At 46.0% G+C, this 21466-nt stretch overlaps 1 protein-coding gene across 4 annotated transcripts in view; it reads left to right on the plus strand.

Annotated features, from left to right (window-relative positions):
* Positions 1–1009: 1009 nt before the first annotated feature.
* MTHFD1L (methylenetetrahydrofolate dehydrogenase (NADP+ dependent) 1 like) overlaps positions 1010–21466 on the plus strand; it is a 291886-nt gene continuing 271429 nt past the window's right edge. For 2 of the 4 annotated variants that reach the window (XM_019488330.2, XM_019488331.2), the window contains exons 1-7: positions 1011–1243; positions 3093–3177; positions 5554–5604; positions 9612–9665; positions 16371–16495; positions 17439–17539; positions 19871–20010. In XM_019488330.2, coding sequence (XP_019343875.1) covers positions 1068–1243; positions 3093–3177; positions 5554–5604; positions 9612–9665; positions 16371–16495; positions 17439–17539; positions 19871–20010 — 732 coding nt within the window. In that variant the 5' untranslated portion in view covers positions 1011–1067. Of the gene's footprint in view, positions 1244–3092; positions 3178–5553; positions 5605–9611; positions 9666–16370; positions 16496–17438; positions 17540–19870; positions 20011–21466 lie in introns of all 4 variants that reach the window. The other 2 variants (XM_059714036.1, XM_014605534.3) reach the window with 2 other exon arrangements.

Consider the following 21466-nt stretch of genomic DNA (forward strand, 5'->3'; position numbering starts at 1 on the left):
TGGCACTTTATCGTGCATCAGCAGATGCATGACGAATAGGCCCAGGGAGGTGATACTTCCCCTCTATAGGGCGCTGGTCAGACCGCAGTTGGAGTACTGCGTGCAATTCTGGGCGCCACACTTCAAGAAGGATGCGGATAACCTGGAGAGGGTACAGCGAAGGGCAACTCGTATGGTCAAGGGCCTGCAGACCAAGCCCTACGAGGAGAGACTAGAGAAACTGGACCTTTTCAGCCTCCGCAAGAGAAGGTTGAGAGGCGACCTTGTAGCTGCCTATAAGTTCATCACGGGGGCACAGAAGGGAATTGGTGAGGATTTATTCACCAAGGTGTCCCCGGGGGTTACAAGAAACAATGGCCACAAGCTAGCAGAGAGCAGATTTAGATTGGACATAAGGAAGAACTTCTTCACAGTTCGAGTGGCCAAGGTCTGGAACGGGCTCCCAAGTGAGGTGGTGCTCTCCCCTACCCTGGGGGTCTTCAAGAGGAGGTTAGATGAGTATCTAGCTGGGGTCATCTAGACCCAGCACTCTTTCCTGCTTATGCAGGGGGTCGGACTTGATGATCTATTGAGGTCCCTTCCGACCCTAACATCTATGAATCTATGAATGTGTGTGGATGCATGTATGCAGCTAGTCTGTCAGGTGGGGGGTGTATACATATACACGTACAATGCGGTGTGATGTGTGTACACACGTGTGTAGCTAGTCTAGCAGGTAGGGGTGGTGTGTGCATAAATATATACACCTACAATGTGGTGCGGTGTGCACGTGTGCGTGTGTGTCTACATGGCGGGTGTGGTGCAGTACTAGCCGCTCTCCCAGGCGCACGTCGCACACGAGTCAGCGCTGTGCCTCCCCAGCCCCGGCGGCACACAAGGCGGACGAGGGCCGCGTCCCGCTCGCTCCCGCCGTGGCCAGTGCAGCCGGCGGCCCTAGCCTCGCTGAAGCTCCTCCCCCGGGGGCGGTGCCTGCTGCACGCGGCCGCCCCAGGGGCTCCCGGCGGGCCCGCAGTGTAGCTGCGGAGCGGCACGTGGTCCGGTTCCCGAGCTGCTGCTGGTGCTGCAGCATGAGCATAGCCAGGCTGGGCGCGCTCCGGCGCCTGCACCGGAGCGGGGCCGGGGCTGGCTCTAGGGCAGAGCCGGCGCTGCAGCTCCTGCAGGCGGGCTGCCCCGCGCCCCCGACCCCGCCCGCCTGCAGCCCCCGGCGCTGGCTGCACCAGCAACAGGCTACGGGCGGCGCCAGGTGAGGGGGCCGGCGGGGGGAGGGCGGCTGATGCAACCGTCCGGCGGCGGGCGGCCCCTGCTGCCCCGGGCCCCCCGTCCCTGTGCTCGGGTGCCCGGAGCCAGCAGCAGCCCCCCCGGGCGGGGACAGCGGGGCAGCCACATCACTCTTGATGCCCCCGTGTAGCCCCCCAGGTCTGCCCTGCTGGGGTTCAGCCAGCCCCTTTATACCCGAGCCAAGCAGGGCGGTGATGGGGAGCCCTTGTAGGGGCTCCCAGGGCTGTAAAGAGAGCTCTGCAATGAACTCAAGGTAGAGTTTGGATTATGGTTGTAGGGGGTGGTTGGGGTAGGGATGGTCCTGTCCCAGGTCCAGGCAGGGAGGTGGTCTAACTCAGTGGGCCTCCACCTTTTTTGTACCAGGACCCGTTTGTACACACTGATGGCCGGTCCTGACCCAGTGCTCACTCTTGACCCTCTGCCCCCAGCCCCTCCCCCAAGCAACCCCTTGGGCTGCAGCTCTGCCAGCCTGCCAGGGAAAAGCCACCGTGTTCCTCCTTGGAAGGGGAATCCGTTTCAAAAGTTTGTTTGCAACCCTTTCCTACACGTGACCCACTTCTGGGTCGTGAGCCACAGGTTGAGAAATGCTGGCCTAGGCCACCTTTAGGAACCACTTCCAGGCCTGCTTCTGTATGACTGATCCCCCCCCTTGAGGGGAAACGGACCCTGTGCTTCTCAGCCTTCGCCCTCGGAGAACTGAGCCAGCACTTAGTTTGCACTTGCTTTTTGAGGACAGAAGAATATGAGGGGGATTGGACGCATGGAGGGCAGAGGGCTTTTAAGGCCAGGGATTCCCATTTGGAAATCTCTGGGTTCACCCGAGGCACAGTGTTAGCAGCACTAGCGTTCTGCACCAACGCTGAAAGGATCTCAAGGCACTGCAGGGGGCTGTGCCACTCAGGTTGCATTGAGCATCGCTGGTTTGAAGCTGAACTGTGTTCAGCGGTCTTCTTCAGAGACGTAGCAAATACTTCTTCCCTGTTGACAGTGCTGCCTGGAGCAGGGGGCTGGACTAGATGACCTAACTGAAAGGCTTCCTTCCCCTATCCTAAAATGTCAGATGCTTTGTCAGGGGAAAAGATTCCCACTAGGATGCCAACCTGTATTGGCTGTGGGCCTCTGAAAGGGTAAAGGACCGTTCTGGAATAGGAGGAATCTCTGTCCTCCTGCCCTGCCCCTATTTTGTGTCCGCTCTGAGGGCATGGATATACTTTTCTCCTGCAACCTCCAAGGAGGATAAAGTAATCCACAAGTCCCTTAGCCTTCATTTCTGCACTGGAGATGTGGGGGTTGTGTTTACCTTTCCAGTCTGTGTCTGCTGCCATTTCTAGACAGGGGCATACGAGAATGGGGAGGGGGGACTCCTTTCCAAGGTTTCCGGGAAGTTCTGAATAATCCAGCAGTGAAAGTGACCGTAATTTTAACCTGTTCTTGCTATTGCCAGTAATGGAATCGCCTGTGCATGCGAAAAGATATCAGTTCCATTTGCAGTGTTGCCCCCATCTCCAGCTTCTAGGGCTGAGTTTCTTAATTAGGAGAGTAAGCTCTGCAGAAAAATGGTGAGGTTTCCTGCTGTTTGCTGAGAAGTGGACTTTTCAAACCTTGTTGTAGAAGAACAGTAGATTGGCAAACTATAAAGACTGGGGCAATGATAAAAAAACAGTTATAAATTGAAGGTATTTTGATGGGCTTATTCCATGCTAAATCATATGGACGCTAATACTGAAACAGTCTGGAAAACTAATGGCAAAAGGTTATAGAGCAAAAAGGATATGTTTAAGAAAAATTGACGCTATATTACTTTTATCTTGCAGTGAAATCCTTCAGAGTTCAAAGAAAGTCTTGGCCTCCTTGAAGAGAGAACACCCTATGCTTAAGCCAACGCTTGCAATTTTACAGGTAAAGTGTGTGTGTTGTATTTAATTAAAGGATTGCTTTTTGGTACTTCCTTTTTGAAACTTAAAAATGTAGAAAATTTATTTTGGACAAGAATCAAATCTTGCATTTGTGTTACAAGGAGGGAAGCAAATAGTGTTTAATTAACATTCATAGTGATGTTTTCTAAGTCAGTGTAACGTTAAATGTCAAATTATATCTAATAGTAAGTGCTTTATAAGCACACAGTATTGCCGATACTTTTTTAAATGCAGAAGAATGGTCTAATGTTTAAACATCTCTGTGGATGGTCAACAGCAGATTTTGTTGCCAAGCCATAAAGACCCTTTTAACCTGTTTGAAATGCATAAGCATACTGCTTAGATTATGTCTATTTTTGTAGAAAGTCATATGAGATCTTTCTTTGGGTTTCTTATGTAGCCACCTTTCACTGTCCGGGCTTAGCCACCTTTGTTGTCTTGTTCATAGTTGGCTTGGACTTCTAGACAAGCAAGACCTCTAGTGCCTGTACTCTGTGGCTGCCTGTAAGGGAAACCACGAAGTCTACGTACGCTGAAGTTTGTCTTCTGACTGGCTTCAGTCATTTTTTTATCAGAACCTTGAACCTGAACTTGATTCAAGATGCTTTTAAATTAGTAGAAGTAAGGGAAAAACAATAAAGCTACTGTACTGTTTTGTGAGAGAGAGAGAATCTCTCAGGACTTATTCATTTCCCTGTTATTTTCTGCTTTCATTTTGAGTGCAATGATTTTATTAAAAAAAACCCCAACAACAACAAACCAGTAACAGTTGATTGGCTAAAATCATTGTTTTGTTTAATTTTGTGATCAAAGTTAAAGTTCAGTACAGATTTCTTGGGAATCGTAAATACTGCTTTCATTTGAAGTTTCTAATCTGTGAAAACGATTGAAAAATCTCCTGGAATTTAGATATAGATAAGATGGCAAAGCTCTGTTCTTTATTCAAATGCAAATAGTTACAGAGGCTGGATCACTAGGATAACTGGCATTTGTTTTGTATCTGCTCCAGATGAGGAACAGCAAAATGCTGTTGTAAAGATAACTTTTCGGTGGTGTTTGTGAAGACCCAAAGACTTTAGTCTTTAAAAAACAACAGATTACCTCAGGAGCTACTGAAATATGACCTGTTGACTGGATCTAATGTCTTGCATGGTCTCCTGTGCACACCTTCTCCCCTCTTTCCCCCCCCCCCCTCCCCCCCGTGCATACCTGCCCCCGCCTCAGTGCTGATTAGCAGAGGACCCTGCTGCTCCCTCCTGAACAGCAGGAAAGCTAAAAACAGTTTTAAACGTGACGCCATTTTTGGCTCCAAGCTAGTCAGCAGTAAACAGCAGGGCCATGCGAGACCGACCCCTCAGCCAGTCAGGAGCAGGAGGCAAAAACGACGCCATATTTAAAACCGCAGTTTTTGCCTCTCTGCTGGAGTGAGCCGCAAGCAGGGCCTCTCCACCAATCAGCGGAGAGTGGGGGTGGGCACGGGGGAACCTGCAAGATTAAAGAAGCCATAGTGCCACCCCACTTCTGCTATGATTTCAGTAGGTCTCTAGTAATGTGACCTGTGGGGCCCTCCACAGGTCTGGAAATGTAACTGTGTGATAAGCAGTGGCAACATTAATTGCTATGGCTGCAGGAACCATGGCAATATCCGGATCCATGGGAGGCTCTGTGGGCTGGAGCTAGAGTGTAGAGCTGCACTGGCCCATAGGACTGAAAATTTGGTAGTGACAGACAGCTACTGCAGCAACAGATGCTGTTGCTGCCAAATTCTAGCCCCAGTGGCTGGGATGACTTGACTCCATGCTCTGGTTTGGCCCATGGACCAGCCCTGCATCACTCATTCCAGCCCTGCAGCGCCAGTTGAGGCCAGATGCATTGGGGCCCACTGGTCTACATCACAAAGCCCATCATAATATTTGACAGTAGTTTGCACCTGTATTAGTAGCTACATTAGAGGTAAAACATAAATTTATGACACTTTGAAACAGAGTAGCATATGTTTCTGTTGTCATTGCCTATGCTTTTCGTATTCTATGGAAGCAGAGAGAACTGTAGGAGCAAGTATTACCAGACTGGTGTCTTTCTTAAATACTAAACAAGTTCACTTCACTGCTTGTTTACTCTTAATTTATCTGTAAGAACTGGGCAAAGATTAAACATCTTTGAATACGTCAAACCAAGATAAATTTCCCACAGTGATTTCCTGTCAGTTTCTTATAAATATTGTTGCTTTAACCTCCTTTCGCTGTTAACAGTGATAGATTTATTTTGCAGACCTAGGTTTCAGTGTGTACATAATAGGCATAAAATTCCCTTAAATGCTAAATATTCTTTTTTGAGTTTGTTCTCTTTTTCCCTGAAGGCAGGAAGTTATGATTTGGTGCAAGAGATGAACAAGAAGTTGGCTGAAGAGGTAAGTGTCACAAACCCATTGGCGGAAGACCCCCGAAGCCTCAAAGTGTTCTCTCAGGTCCTGATGTACCCCTCTTATGTAATTGAAGGCTGCCACCAAGTCCCCCCTAAGCCTTCTCTTCTTCAGACTGAAGAGTCCCAAGTCCCTCAGCCTCTCCTCGTACGGCTTTCCCTCCAGGCCTTTGATCATACGGGTGGCTCTCCTCTGGACTCTCTCAAGCTTCTTCACATTCTTCCTGAAGTGGGGGGCCCAATACTGGACGCAGTACTCCAGCTGTGGTCTCGCCAGAGCCGAGTAAAGCAGGAGGATGACTTCCCTGGTTTTGCTTGAGATTCATCAGTGGATGCATGCCAGAGTTTGGTTAGCTTTGCCAGCCACAGCATTACATTGGTGCCTCATATTCATCTTGTGGTCTATCAAAACGCCCAACTCCCTTTCATTTGTGGTGCTAGTGAGTGCAGCAGTGCCGAGCTTGTAAGTATGCTAGGGGTTCTTCCTTTCCAGGTGCAGCACCTTGCACTTTTCTGAATTGAAGACCATCAGGTTTTGGTCAGCCCACCTTGAGAGTGTGTCCAAGTGGGCCTGTATCCTCAGCCTGTCCTAAGGTGTGACTGCCCTCCCCCATAATTTGGTGTAGTCTGTGAACTTTGCCAGTTCACATCTGACTCCCGAATCCAGATCATTGATGAAGATGTTAAAGAGTACTGGCCCAAGTACAGAGCCCCAAGGGACTCCAGTGGTAACCCTGCGCCACGTTGATTTCCTCCCTTCAACTAGTACTCTTTGGGTTCAGCCCCGTAGCCAGTTGCTTAGCCATCGGACTGTATGATGATCAAGGCCACAGTTCCCTAGCTTAACCACGAGGACATCATGGGGGACTAGGTCAAAGGCCTTCTTGAAGTCCAGATATATGACGTTCACATCATCTCCCTTGTCCAGGGCACATGTTACCTGGTCATAGAAGGAGATGAGGTTGGTCAGGCAAGACCTGCCAGTCACAAAGCCATGTTGGCTGGCCTTCCGGTAGTCTTTTTTTTTCTACTTCCCACGTATCTGAAGATGGATTTTTTGTTGTCCTTGATCCCTGTAGCTAGCCTAAGTTTGGTTTGTGCCTTGGCTTTTCTTGACCACTCTTTGCAGGTGTGGGTGAGTGTAGATTAATGCTCATTGGTAATGCTTCCTGTTTTCCATATGGTATAGGCTACTCTTTTGAGCTTAATGAGGTCCAAGAGTTCCTTATTCAACCATGGGGGCTTCCTTGCCTGTTGACTGCATTTCTTGCGAGATGGGATATCTTTGCCCTGTGCTTCAAGGATTGTGTTTTTGAGCAATGACTGTTCCTCGTATACTCCCTTTTCGGGCAGGGGTATGGCTTCTGATTGCCTGACTGACCAATTCTCTCAGTTTGCAGAAGTCAGCCTTCCCAAAGTTAAGGACTTCTGTTTTACTGAGGGGTTTGCCTGCTCTTCAGTGAACTAAGGAGAGGGTCAGCCTTGAATATCATCTTCCCAGAAGTTACTCCTCCTGCAGTCAACCAACAAGGAGACAGACAACAAAGGCTGCATACAAACATTAAAAAAAATAAAAATGGGGATTTACTTTAGACTTTGTGTGCCCCCTTGCTGAGCCCAGTATATGCCCAGAAGAGGCATCATGTTAGTTGGACCCGGCTTGCCCAATGTCTGTATAGAATGGGCATTTTTGTCTAATAGCTGATTGAATCAACTATTAGATAAAAGCACCAAAAAGCCCTGCCAAAGTGCCTGAACTATACAGATGCTATGAGGCAGGGTCGAGCTAATGTGCTGCTTCTTCCAGTAAAGTACTTTTTTTGTTTGTTTGTTTTTAATGTCTGAAATCAGCCAAAATAATTTATTATAAAAACAGAAGCATAAGAAAACAGCAACTATATGTTGAGATACAAGATGAATGCAACAAAACATCAGAATATTGACCCTACGCTTGAAATCTAAAGATTCAGTCCTTAGCCAGTTCCAAAGATCTACATGCTGACTCTGCCTGTCATGGCCCCCTGAATTCCTCTCTCTGTTTGTCTTGATCCACCTTCAGTAAAACAGCAGAGCTCCTTTCTTGTATCTGGGAAGACTAAAGACCCAGCCATGCTTTCCAGGCAGGCTTAAGTACAGTACTAGACTGCAGTCTTGCATCCTCTGTAAATGTGTAGATTCATTAATCTGGATTCATCTCCTGTATGATAGTTTGACTAGCTAGGTATCAGGCCTCTTTTCAAATGCAGATATCCCCTGCTTTGCCCTGTCTTCCAAATCAGAGCCCAGGCCTGGGCCCATGGTTCTGGTTTGGCTCTTTATATCATGGAGTCTCCTAGGGTTTTTCAGGTGCCCCAGGGATTGGTCCTGGGGATGATTTTGTTTAATATCTTTATCAGTGACCTGGAAGATGGGATGGAATGTACCCTCAGCAAGTTTGTGGATGACACTAAGCTGGGGGCAGTAGTAGATATACTGGAGGATAGGGCTAGGATTCATAGAGAGAGAGACCTAGACAAACTGGAGGATTGGACCAAACAATGTTTTATGAAGTTCAATTAGAAGTGCAAAGTCCTGCAGTTAGGATGGAACATTTCCATGCACTGGTACAGGCCATAGACCAACTGGCTAAGCAGCAGCTCTGCAGAAAAGGACCTGGGGGTTACAGTGGACAGTAAGCTGAATATGACCCAACAATTTGTGAAGAAGACTAATGGCATACTGGGCTGCATTACTAGGAGCATTGCCAGCAGATCAAGAGAAGTGATTCTTCCCCTCTATTCAGCACTGGTGAGGCCACAACTGGGGTACTGTGTCCAGTTTTGGGCCCCCCACTAGGGAAAGGATGTGGACAAATTGAGTCCAATGGAGGGCAACAAAAATGGCTAGAGGTCTGGGGCACATGACTTCTGAGGAGAGGCTGAGGGAACTGGACTTCTTTAATCTGGAGAATAGAGAACTGAGAGAGGATTTAATAACTGCCTGCAGCTCCTTGAAGGGGGGTTCCAAAGAGGATGAAGCTAGACTGTTCTCAGCGGTGGCAGATGACAGAACAAGCAGCAAGGATTTCAAGTTGCAGCAAGGAAAGTTTAGGTTGGATATTAGGAAACCCTTTCTTACCACCGGGGTGGAACAGGCTACTCAGAAAGGAAATCTCCATCCTTGGAGGTTTTTAAACCCTAGGTAGGCAAAGCCTTGGCTGGGATAATCTAGTTGGGGATGGTCCTACTTTGAGCACGGTGTTGGACTAGATCAGCATTTCTCAACCCGTGGGTGGCGACCCAAAAGTGGGTCACAAGAATATATGAAAGGGTCATGAACAAACTTTAAAAATGGATCAACAAACTTTAAAAATGAATACTCCTTTAAAGGGGAAAAACTTGGGAAATGGCTCTTCCCTTACAGGCTATCAGAATTCCAGCCTGCAAGAGGGCTTGGGGGCCCTCTATGCCCCACACATACCACCCCCTGCCCCACTGAGGCAGATCAGGAGTGAGGGGCACTGGGTCAGGACTGGCCACCGATGTTTACAAATGGGTCCTGGTATAAAATGGGTCCTGATACAAAAAAGGTTGAGAACCACTGGACTAGATGACCTCCTGAGGTTCATTCCATCCCAAATGTTCTCTGATTCCATTTCATTGTCTGGCGAGACTCAGGCTTACATAAACCAAGTCAAATGCTAATTCTTAGCCATTGACTCTAAATGTGAACAATTGTGGGCTGTTCAAGTTAAGCATGCCTTACATTTATATAAATTGCTATAATATATACAGAGAGGAGAACAATAGAAAACAGTTTTGCACTAGCTACAATTAGAGGCCAAACACCCAAGTAGTAAGCCTAATTTGGTAGAATATCCATGCATGCCATGTAATGAATCCCCAACTTAATTATGTCTTGGGTTACTTCAGAGACGGTGAGATTTAGGGGGCGATTACTTTTAATTGTGAGTTGTTTGACCATGTTAGTATTTATAGAATTTCCTTCTTTTGGCAGATTGGTCTACACATTATCCACATTTGGCTCCCTGAAGACAGCAGTGAAGATGAGGTAACTATAGCTTCCTGAGAATCTTCTTCGTGCTTTGACCCTAAAATCAAATGGGTACTTTCAAAATGCATATTTCTTGCTAACATCCCTCCCCACCATACTTGTTAAACTCAAACAGAGTTAGGTAAATACTAGGGTTGTGCAAAGCTTTGGTCCCAGATTCGATTTGGCAGAGATTTGGCCCAATTAAGTGGCCAAATCTCAGAATCTGAATCAAATCAGGAGACTCTTTAATCTCTCTGAATTGAATCAGAACCCTCTGAATTGATTCAGAGAGATTCGGAAATTCGGACATAGACACAGCTTTAAATGTTTTTTCTACATACCTCAAGGTAGTAGGCGGCTTCTGAATGCTGAGATGCTGGGGCAGATGGAGCATCCTATATGAGTGCAGGGGGTTCCCAGCACGCTTGGTATTAGACCCAGAAGTTGACCAGAAGCACTTCTGGTCCATTTCCAGGTCCACCAGGGAGTGCTCAGGGCACCCCCCCCCCTTCCCCCCTCCCCCCCCCTTCCCCTGGCTTGGCAACTGGTGCCTCCTAAGTCTGGGGAGCAACCAGTGTTCCCCTGCAGCTGATCGCCAAGCTGGAGGAATGTAGGGGGGCCCCCCTGCGTGCTCTCCGGCAGACCTGGAAGTGGACCAGAAGTACCACCAAGCATGTAGGGGACCCCTCACACTTCTGTGGGACTCTCTATCCACCCAACATCGCAGTGTTCACAAGCCGTACCTGATACCTCGAGGTATGTAGAAAAAACATTTAAAGCTGTGTCTATGGCCAAATCGCTGATTCTCTGAATCAGATTTGGATTCGGCCAAATCGAATCAGGGACAGTGATCTGAATCAACAAATCAAATCACTGTCCCCGATTTGGGCCGATTCTGAATTGAATATGGTCTGTTTCACACCCCCCTAGTAAATACCATGCCCATTTTGAAAAGAAGAATCAAGATACAGAGGGAGTAAATGAATTGCTAGGTCTCACAGGAAGTCTGCATGACCTAAAAACAGAACTTGAATCTCCTGATCCCAGTTCAGTGCCTTAACCCGAAGAGCCTGTCATGGTACAGTGACCAATGGTCCACTGGGGCATAATTTCCCAAGATTTCATGTATGGATCTCTACTTGGATTTGGTAGAGAATCTATCCCTGGGAGCCTTACTTTTCATATCCTGTATCTTGCAGCTGCTGTTTACCCTGTGATCTCAAAAATTCAAATACATTCCTTGCTCTTCAAACCAGGTTTTAGTTGGGAGAACTGCTAAGCTTGATTATATAATGTCTTTTGGAATCATTTTAATTATTTCTTCACATAGGCTGTTTATCTTTGGTTATTGTGTCTTTTTTTAAATTTAAGAGGAGGAGGAAGAAATTTCCTTTTGGTACTACCAGTATTTGTGAGGGGACAGTTTCTTATGTTCTTAGGTTAGCATTAAGGTTGGACTGATGCTGTGGCTGTGATGATCCTGGAAATATACAAGAACCAAGGAATTTTTGGTGATATCTTTTATTAGATCAACTGTGTAGTTGGGAGAGACGTTAGGGCAATCCGTGCTAGAAAACTTGATTTTCTGGCACAAGTTGCTTGTCTAACATGTCTTCCAGCTATACAGTTGATCCAATCAAAGATATTACCAAAAAATCCTTACCTTGCTTTGGTTATCCAGTTACAAGACAGTAATACTGAACTAAGGTAATTATACATTAAATATAGAAAACCCATATATATGTGATTTGAGTGGGCCAGTTGCAATCTAAAAATAGCAAGAGGATTCAAATTTAAGGGTGCCACTATGCCCTCAGCTTGTCATCTTGCGCTTTGGAAGTTCAGATTGTACAGTATGCATAGTAATTTGTTCCTCCAGACCTTTCCATTGTATTGTATACTTGCAAAGAATTGTGCAAAAGTACATTTCATAATGTATTCATATCTTGTGATTGTATTTATTTCAAATTGTATTATAGTTGAATCTAGTAAAGTAGCAAGAAAAATTTCCAAACGTATTCTGGTGAGCTGCCAAGTCTTGGGTAGGCAGGTCTGCTTCAGCAAAGATTTATGTACTTTAACTTTGCGGTTGCTATAAATTTGTAATTCAGTATTTACCAATTTAAGAAAACCAAGCCTTCCAAAAAACAAGCAAGATTTGCTTTATGGTTTTTATAATGAGAGGGAAATTTATCTGTGAATAACACTCATGAAAAATAGGTCAAATGTCCTGAATATGGAATTGTAGCTCTGTTATCTTAAACACTCTCCTTGATTAGCAACTGAATGAAATACAGTGGTAAAAAGCAGTGGTGCCGTTTCAGCTTTTAATGAACATGAGAGAAGTTATTTTGAGACTCCAATTTTTTCTTATTGGGACAAGTTTATTTTTGTGATGTACTTGAACACGTGATCTCTATTTGCTTGCTCATTATAGTTACATTTTGTGTAGTGCCCACAACTTTGGGAGCAACCCCAAACACCCCCCCCCCCCCCCAAAAAAAAAAAAAACACCCTAAAACTCTATCCAAACGCATTTTAATAGAAATTAAGGAGGAGTTTTATTACAGCCACATTGTTGTCTGGTGGCCTTGTTTATAAAAAAATCATTGAAATACATTTTTATATGTTGGGAAAAGAAAATTGGGTGTGAGAACCTAGGAGCCTCTCACCCATTCATACAAGTTCTGTTAGTGTGCCAGTTTTGTGCTCTATTTAGAAACTGTCCTCTGATTTAACAAGCCTTTCACCTTCTGGGGCACATCCAGATGTGCGTGCATGTGCAGTTTGTGGTGCCAAAGTTCATTCTAGAATGAAAGTTAAACTTACTCACTTTGTAGTATATTTCTTTGCATTTCTTTGAAATGCCTTAATCTGAGTTCACAAGAGGAAGTGCGTATTAATTAACAATTCTGAAAAATCCCAAAAAGTTTTTCCTCTTTTTCCCCAGTAGTTTTACTAAACATTTTTTTGTTTTGGAAAGCAAACTCTGAAACTAATTTTTAAAATTTATTTTGAAGGCTCTATGTTCTCAATGTGCAGTAGTTATTTCTGAAAAAGAAAATCAGTCAGGATTGCTAGCGTTTAAAAAGAAAATGCAGAAATCTTTGCCTTGTTATCGTTCTCTAAGTTCTTTTTTGTTGTAATACAATTATATTCATGTTGTACATGGGTGTAGTTTGGATGCTGTCCCAAACAAAGTTTCTTTAAACTATAATTTTACTTCTACATGGTGTATCAGAGACCCACAGGCTCTCTGTTACTTTAAGATAAAGTCAGCCCAGCTAGAGAGCACTGCAAGGCAGGCAGCTGCCAGTTGTCAGGGCAGTAGTGCAAATGAGGCAGTTAGCAGACACCTGTAAGCGGTCAGCTGACAGATGTAGGCAAGGCCCTGGGAGCATGTAAGCCCAAGGTTGGGGCAGGCAGGGGAGTCCCTCCCTGGTAGCGGCCAGGGGAAGGAGCTCCTGCCCAGGAGAGCCACGCAGGGTCGCTTGACTGTCTGCTTTGCTCCCTACAGAACTAGTGAGGCCCCGGGACTTCACAAGGTACCCCGGCAGGGAGGCACACTACTAGGGGTAAAGCTTTTTGCCCTCTTAAAGGGGCAGAGTGCTGTTTGCATTGTTATTATGCTGTATAGCCCAGGGGCTTGTGCTTATGTTTATACGGGAGGATCGGGGTGGGGTTGTAAGGGGTGGTTAAGGAGGTCCCATTAGTGCCTGAGTGACACCCAATAGCCTTGAGCCCTACCATGGGCAGGCTCAAGGCTCAATTAGTTACTGAGCCCGGGGTGGGCAGAGTGCCTGGCAGCAGTGAGACTGGAGCCCAGTGCCAGAGGGGTGCAGATACACACAGACCTGGGCCCTGGCAGACAGGGGCCCAGTGACCCAAAAGGACAAGCACAGGCCAGTGCCTCAGAGCCAGGTCTGATTCAGTGGGCCCAGGTTAGAAGGTCTTGCAAGAGTAATAGGGTGGAGGCTGAAAAGGCTGAAACCCCGATAGAGGGAATGCCAGTACAGTAACACCCACTAGGCATGGGGCAAGGTGTAGGGAAGGATTTGGAGCCACACAATTAGCCCTTAAGGCTCTGGGTGCCTTGCCAGGCACAGGGACTGCAGAGGCTCTGCAAGGGGCCTGGGACTACAGAAGCCCAGTGAAGGGCTGAGGATCAATGAGGACTAGTAGGGTACTGGGGACCCTAGTGGGGATCAGTAGACCTGGGGCTACCCAAAGGTCCATGGGTAGCTTCCCAATTTCCAATTTATCATTATTCCATCAAGGTGTCGAAGGCGATACAGGAAGGTGCTATAGGTGTGGAGTGGGGAATGGACACGGAGCTACCAGGGGGTGTCACGGCCACCTGCGGGACCCCAACGTGCTACACATGGGTCCTCTGGAACCAGTATCATATCAGGCTTTTGTTAATACTCTGCATAGAAAGAGACAAAATTTTCTTAATTTTGAAATCCCAATACAGAAAGAATGTTACGTGATGAGTACTATATGATATCTCATTGCTGACGTTACAGAATACTTACAAAAAATCATAGTGGTTTAAAGCATTAGGCCTACTGAAGCAACTTGAAGATTTGAGTAGTACAAGTTAAGTTATCCCACATTTATATAGAATTACACCGGGGAGAGGTGGTAAAAGGTAGCCACCAACTAATCCTAGAAATACATTGGATGCTTTGTTAATTAGACTACATGGGATCTTTCACCACACAAGTAATATTTAAGATCTGTGCTATTTGTAGGCCTTTATCATTTCTGTGACATGTTTTGTAGTAATTTGGGAATGCAAAATTTGGAGACTTTTCTTATGAAAACTCATCTGTTACTACAAAAGTTTATATAAGAGAAGTTTTTGTTTTGGGTTTTGGTTTTTTGGTCTGGGATACAGTTTTCATTTTTTTTTCTTTAAAACCACACGATAGATAGGAAAATCACAAGTTATCTGGAGCTATTTGAATACACCTAAATTTAGTTTTGGTGGTGTTCAGCCTGATCTGGCCCACAGAGCCTTGTCGTCCAGCCTGTGAGACACACCAAGGCTAGGGACAGACATTCAAAAAACCCAAGCCTGAATTGAGTCAATCTTTACAGGTTAGTCTAACCTGCAGAGAGTGAATCAGTTTCCAAGTGGGTTTCCCTTTATATTCAGTAAATGCAGGCACGTGTCTGCAGTGGCTCAAGCCAGAAGTCCAGGGCTGCTAGAGCATGCTCTCCCTTCCACAGTGGCTCCCTGACAGCGGGAGCAATCCCAGCACACAGGGCTGCCCAGCTCTGGAGGGGAACTCTTCCCCCTCCTCACTGTCATGGTGCTGGGAGGGAGGCCTTGTTTGGAGCTGGGGGAGGGGCTCTTCTTTTTCTTCCTCTGCCCTGTAGTGAGGTGGGGAGGGGGGCTCTGAGGCTGCCCAGCCCCAGAGGGGGACTCCTCCCTGCCACTTGTCCCCCCCTGGCAGGGAGAGGCTCTATTCCATGCTGGGAGGAACTCTTCCCTCTCCTTCTCTTCCTCCTCCCCCCAGAGGGGCAGTGGTAGCGCGGAGCTCAGCTGGGCAGGGTATGGGTGTGAGGGTGGGTGGTATAGTGACCCCCCACACACTCCCTCCATGGCATGCAGGTCCCTCTGCCTGGCAGCAGAAGCAGCCAGGGAGGTCAGGGTACTCGTGCCTGGCACAGGTGTGGCTCCAGCTAGCGCTGCACAGCAGGAAGGAGTAGAGCCTGCCCCATCGCTGGGGTTCTGCTCCCTGTGCCTGCAGCTCCAGCACTGGCAGCAGGGGAAGCCCCGCATTGGAGCCTGCTGCTTCCCCTGCTCCCTGCTGTGCAGGTCTCCGCACTCTGTTGGGAGTGGAAGAAGCCCCTCCCCTTGCTCTTCTGCACGGAGTCCAGTGCGGGGCTCTCCCTCTGCGAGTGCGGAACTGCAGGTGCAGCGCAGAGCCCCTGTGATAGAGGCAACCGGTGCTGCGCAGGGGGCAAGGAGTGCAGCCCTGTGCAGCTTGCTTGGCTGCTTCTATCCCCAGGGCTCCTGTGAATGTCTGCTGTACCATGTTATAGTAGACAAGATAAACTCTTACTATATGGTAGGTTCTTTATAGAATAAGTAAGAGTGGTCTCTGCCCCAGAGAGTTTATAAGCTTAGCTTTGGACATAGTATAGGAAATGAATGAGAAACTAATAGGGAGGTATAACTAGGGAAAGAGCAAAGGTTACAGTATGATCGCAAAGCTTTAAAACTGCAAGCAGCTTTCTATGGCTGTATTTTTTATTAGATAATTTTATTAAAGATGGCCAGTAAAATTTGCTTTTTCAGTTTTGTATTCTTTGTCTTTGCCCTTTTAAATATCATAAGTACATTCTCCTTCCTTTTCCTTGCTCTATGCAAATGAATTTATTTTTTACATGCACCTGTCTGTTTACTTCCACTACATCAATGTGAGGGACCAGTTCTTCCTTATGACACTCATGTAATCCCATATAGAACTGCGTATGTGAATACTATCTAGTATGCTTTGCGTCCATATCTCACTTGAGAATCTGAGTGACGTGCTGTATGCTTCTGTTTCTGAAAAGGATTTAGGTAGCTAAAATTGCTATATATTATTGTTATCATTGTTGTCATTATTTTACAGCTACAGCCCACTTCCATTTTTACTTCCCAATATTCTGATTCTGACTGTGTTTTGTTATACTGTTCCCCAATGCATTTTATTAACTTTCTAGATCGTTGGTGAAATCTTGAAACTCAATGATGATCCTACGGTTCATGGTCTTGCCCTTCACCTCCCAGAAAATGCCTATAGCAGCAAAATATTAAATGCATTGAAACCAGAGAAGGATGTGGATGGGTAAGCTAAGCAGTGAGATGAAACCCTAGCACACAAGTTTAATGGCTCTGTAAAATGGATTTTCCTCCAAGTGCTTTTCACTAATGGATTCCTCAGTCGCTATATTTAGCTATACACTGTACTATTGAAATGTGGACAAAAGAATGTTAAAAATCTAGGAAAAGATTAATGATGAAGTCATCTTATTTGTGAAACACTCTCTTTATCTGTACACATTGTAAACTTGAGGGGCCAAAACAACATTCCAATTTTATTCCCTTCACTGAATTCAGTATTTTGCAGTTCTTACTTTAAGAATTAACTGCATTTTCTTAAGAAGCTCTAAGGTGAGATTCCTGGGTAGTATCTCCCTAGGTCTGGGAAGAGGGCTGCTGTTGTTTAAACTACCTTTGTACCCTTCACAATCAATCCACAGCACACTCATGTAACCACTAGGCAGAGGGGCTCGTATAATTTACATTCCTGGACCACTGTCTGAATTACAGTAGTGCTTCCTTATGGACAGTTTTCTGCCTGTTTCTCCTTACCCATTGTCTTGCCTTGTGCCGCTTCATCTGCCTGGAATGACATTGTTCCTCTGCGTTTAAATATACTCAGTCTCCTCTGAATTCTGTTGAACCCTGATGTTTTCACTTTTCTTTCATCAGGGATTGCCCCTTCCTTCCTTGCTTCCTTCTCAAAAGTCATAGATGATGTTTCTTCCTTCAGTTTGTTTCTTTTAATCCTGCTGTCCCTTTCCTTTTTCTAAACCTTTCTCAATATTCTGTTTGTCCATTTGAATTACATAATCAGAGGGTGCAATGCTTTAGAAATTATTTGTGAGCTATTCTTAGTCCTTTTATCCAGGAAATCTTTCTTTTAATGTAGGTGAAAGGTGAGAAAACTTTATTTAAAATAATCATCTTGCATAATTTCTGTTTCTTTCCATGTTTTTCTTCCACAGAGTATCAGCTGTAAACTTAGGACAACTGGTGTATGGAGATGTTTACGACTGTTTACCTTATCCCACTGCCAGTGCTGTGATAGAGCTTCTTGAAAACATAGGTAGGACATTCTGTCTTTCATGTGCCTGAACAAGACCTAAATTTAGTATACTCCCAGAAAAAGTAGTTTTGCCTATAGACCTGAATATTACTGACATAGTGACTGGGACTAAGGAAAGCTGCTATAAACGAGTTCCATCATACTAAGGTCTCCTTTGATATCAAACTTTCATAAAAACAAATTGTTTTCAGTACAGATTCCAGTTAGGAGATCAAAGATGGGTTTTGGATAAAGCACCAACTCAGACAAATCAAGCTTTAACTACCAGGTTTCAATGAATAGCTCTTTTTTTGCTGAAATGGGTTTTGCATTAAATAGGTTTGAGCTAACACTGTCTTTTGTGAAGACAGGTAGATTTTAAATAACGTGGTGAAACACCTATAATGGATAAATGAATAAATTAAGGGATATGTGCAAAGATAGCATTTCCTTTGTTCCAAAAATATATGCAGAATGTTCACAGAATTGGAGGGTCACTTATCATAGAATCATACAGGTAGGGTCGGAAGGGACCTTGTAGATCTTCAGGTCCGACCCCCTGCCTGGGCAGGAAGAAAACTGGGCTCAAGTGACCCCAGCCATGTAGGCATCGAGCCGCTTCTTAAAGACCCCCAGGGTAGGAGCCAGCACCACTTCCCTTGGAAGTTGGTTCCAGATCCTAGCCGCCCTAACTGTGAAGTAGTTCTTACGGATGTCTAATCTAAACCTACACTCCAACAACTTGTGGCCGTTATTCCTTGTGATGCCGGGGGGTGCTAGGGGAAACAAGGTCTCCCCCAAGTCCTTCTGGTCCCCCCTAGTGAGTTTATAGACGGTCACCAGGTCCCCCCTCAGCCTTCTCTTGTGAAGGCTGAACAGGTTCAGGTCCCGTAACCTCTTGTTGTAGGGTTTGCCCTGCTGTCCCCGGATCATGCGGGTGGCCCTTCTCTGGACCCTCTCAATGTTGTCCACATCCCTCTTGAAGTGGGGTGCCCAGAACTGGACACAGTACTCCAGCTGCAGCCTGACCAGTGTTGCATAGAGGGGGAGGATCACCTCCTTGGCCCTACTTGAGATGCACCTGTGGATGCACGATAAGGTCTGGTTAACCCTACTGACCGTGACCTCGCATTGTTGGCCCATGTTCATCTTGGAGTCAATAATGACTCCAAGATCCCTTTCTGCCTCCGTGTTCTCAAAAAGGGAGTTTCCCGTCTTATAAGTGTGCTGCTGGTTACTAGTGCCCAAGTGCAGCACCCTGCACTTGTCCGTATTGAAACGCATCCTGTTTTTGTTAGTCCACCCCTGCAACCTATCCAGGTCTTTCTGCAGTCTCTCCCTCCCTGCTAACGTGCCCACCTCTCCCCATATTTTGGTATCATCAGCAAATTTGAACAGGTTGCGTTTTCACCCTGTCGTCCAAATCGCTGATAAAGAAATTGAACAGTGCGGGCCCAAGGACCAAGCCCTGGGGGACTCCACTGCCCACTTCCCCCCAGGTCGAATATGACCCGTCCACCACCACCCTCTGAGTATGACCCTTCAGCCAATTTGCAATCCATCTGACCATGTAGGCATCAATGCCACAGTCACCTAGTTTTTTAATGAGGATGGGGTGGGAGACAGTGTCAAAGACCTTGCTGAAGTCCAGAAAGACTACATCCAGGGCAACACCTGCATCCAATGCTTTTGTGACCTGATCGTAAAAGGCAAAGGGGCTGGTCTGACATGACCTGCCCCTAATGAAACCATGGTGGTTGCCCTTGAGCATCATCCCCGATGCTGGCCCGTCACAGATGTGCTCCTTGATGATCTTCTCAAAGAGTTTCCCCAGGATTGAGGTAAGACTGATGGGCCTATAGTTGCCCGGGTTGTCCCTCCTCCCTTTTTTAAAGATGGGGACCACAGTGGCTACCTTCCAATCATCTGGCACCTGGCCTGAGCACCATGAGTGCTTGTAAAGCTGTGCCAAGGGCCCTGCAATAACCTGCTAGCTCCCTCAACACCCTGGGGTGGAGAGCATCTGGACCTGCTGATTTGAACACATCCAGCCCCTCCAGAAGCACTCTAACCTGGTCCTCCTCAACCTTAGGTCACTTGAAACCCACATTTGTTTGTTATCTCATCTGTAGTGTTTGTTTGACCTCTTCAAATTTACTGTAAATCTACTGAAGCTTGAAGGCACTATATTGAGTTCTGGCTTCTGCAAACCTTGTTACATAGTAAGGAAAAAAGTCAGAAGTCATTTTAAATGAATGTCTATGGGTGAGTTCCCTGCACCAGTGGAGTTTGGTAGTAAATGTCTTACTGTTGCAGACGGTGCAAATGACCAATGGTTTGTATGTTATCAAGCAGATAGAAGTATAGATGGAAAGAAGGTGCTACTGGTTGGAACTGCAGCACCTCTGGCAGCCTCTCTTCAGTGTCTACTTCAGAGAAAAGGAGCCATGGTTATGAGCTGCCAGTGGAAAACGCAGCAACTTCAGAGCAAGGTAACTATCCTCTTTCCTAACATTAAAACACAATTTTTACAATTTAGGAAAGGAACTAAACCACACTTCGAAGGTTCAGGTTCATTCATAACTGTAATGTTTTAGTTCTGTCTTGAAGTTGCAATAAATTTTGAAACTAGTAGAGATTGTTACAGTTCATGAGCCTCTTTGTGCTTCACCAAACATTTCAGTAGGGTATTTTGTGATATAATTTCTTAGGTGCAGTAAAAGCAATCAATGATAAACCACTTATTGGCGTTCTAGCATCTGTCAGTTCAGTTCTGCTAGTGACTTTTGGTCCTTTTATATGATGAAACCTTTAAAAAGTAATATGGTAACTGGACATGATTTCCATTTTAATTGTGTAATAATTTTGGCATTTGAAGAAATTGGTGTATAAGACAAATTTTATAGGTAAGAATTTCAAAAATTCAAATTCTTTTGATCATTAATATACTGCACAGTGTTAAGAGAGCAAATAAATATGAGTATGATTTGAATTCAGCTTTTCCCTCTCAAAATCTGCTTTTACTTCCTGGTTGAAGGGCAGGGCTGAGAAGGATCTCTGGGGTTAGGAGCAAAGCTAGCAGGATCTGGCTTTGTAAAGAACTTCTAGAGGCGATTAAATCTAATCATTTTTAGGATGCAGTTTAATAAAGATAAATGTAAGGTACTCCACCTAGGAAGGAGAAACCCCCAGCACACCTATAGGTTAGGGAGTGTCCTTCTCAGCAGCTCGGAGGCAGAGAGGGATCTTGGAGTCATAATTGACTCCAAGATGAACATGAGCTGGCAGTGTAACGAGGCCATCAACAAGGCCAATCGCGCCTTGTCATGCATTAGCAGGTGCATGACTAACAGATCAAAGGAGGTGATGCTCCCCCTCTATGCGGCACTGGTCAGGCTGCAGTTGGAGTACTGTGTCCAATTTTGGGCGCCGCACTTCAAGAGGGACATGGGGAATCTGGAGAGGGTCCAGAGGAGGGCCACTCGCATGATTAGTGACCTTCGTGATAGACCCTACGGGGGGAGGTTGAGAGAGCTGAATCTCTTCAGCCTTCACAAGAGATGGCTGAGGGGAGATCTTGTGGCTGCCTATAAATTTATTAGGGGAGGTCAATGGGGAACAGGGGAAGCGCTGTTTACTAAGGCGCCCCAGGGAGTGACTAGGAATAATGGGTGTAAACTAGTTGAGAGTTGATTTAGGTTAGATATCAGGAAGAAATTTTTCACAGCAAGGGTGGCCAGGATCTGGAATGGGCTTCCAAGAGCCCAAGGGCTTTCCTGCCTATGCAGGGGGTCGGACTCGATGATCTATTGAGGTCCCTTCCGACCCTAACATCTATGAATCTATAAGAGAGGTGGTGCTATCACCTAGCTTAGAGGTCTTCAGGAGGAGGCTAGATAGTCACCTGGCTGAGGTCATCTGACTCGGTCCTCTTTCCTGCCGGGGCAG

This window comes from Alligator mississippiensis, chromosome 1 (genome assembly GCF_030867095.1).
Source record: "Alligator mississippiensis isolate rAllMis1 chromosome 1, rAllMis1, whole genome shotgun sequence".
NCBI lineage: Eukaryota > Metazoa > Chordata > Crocodylia > Alligatoridae > Alligator > Alligator mississippiensis.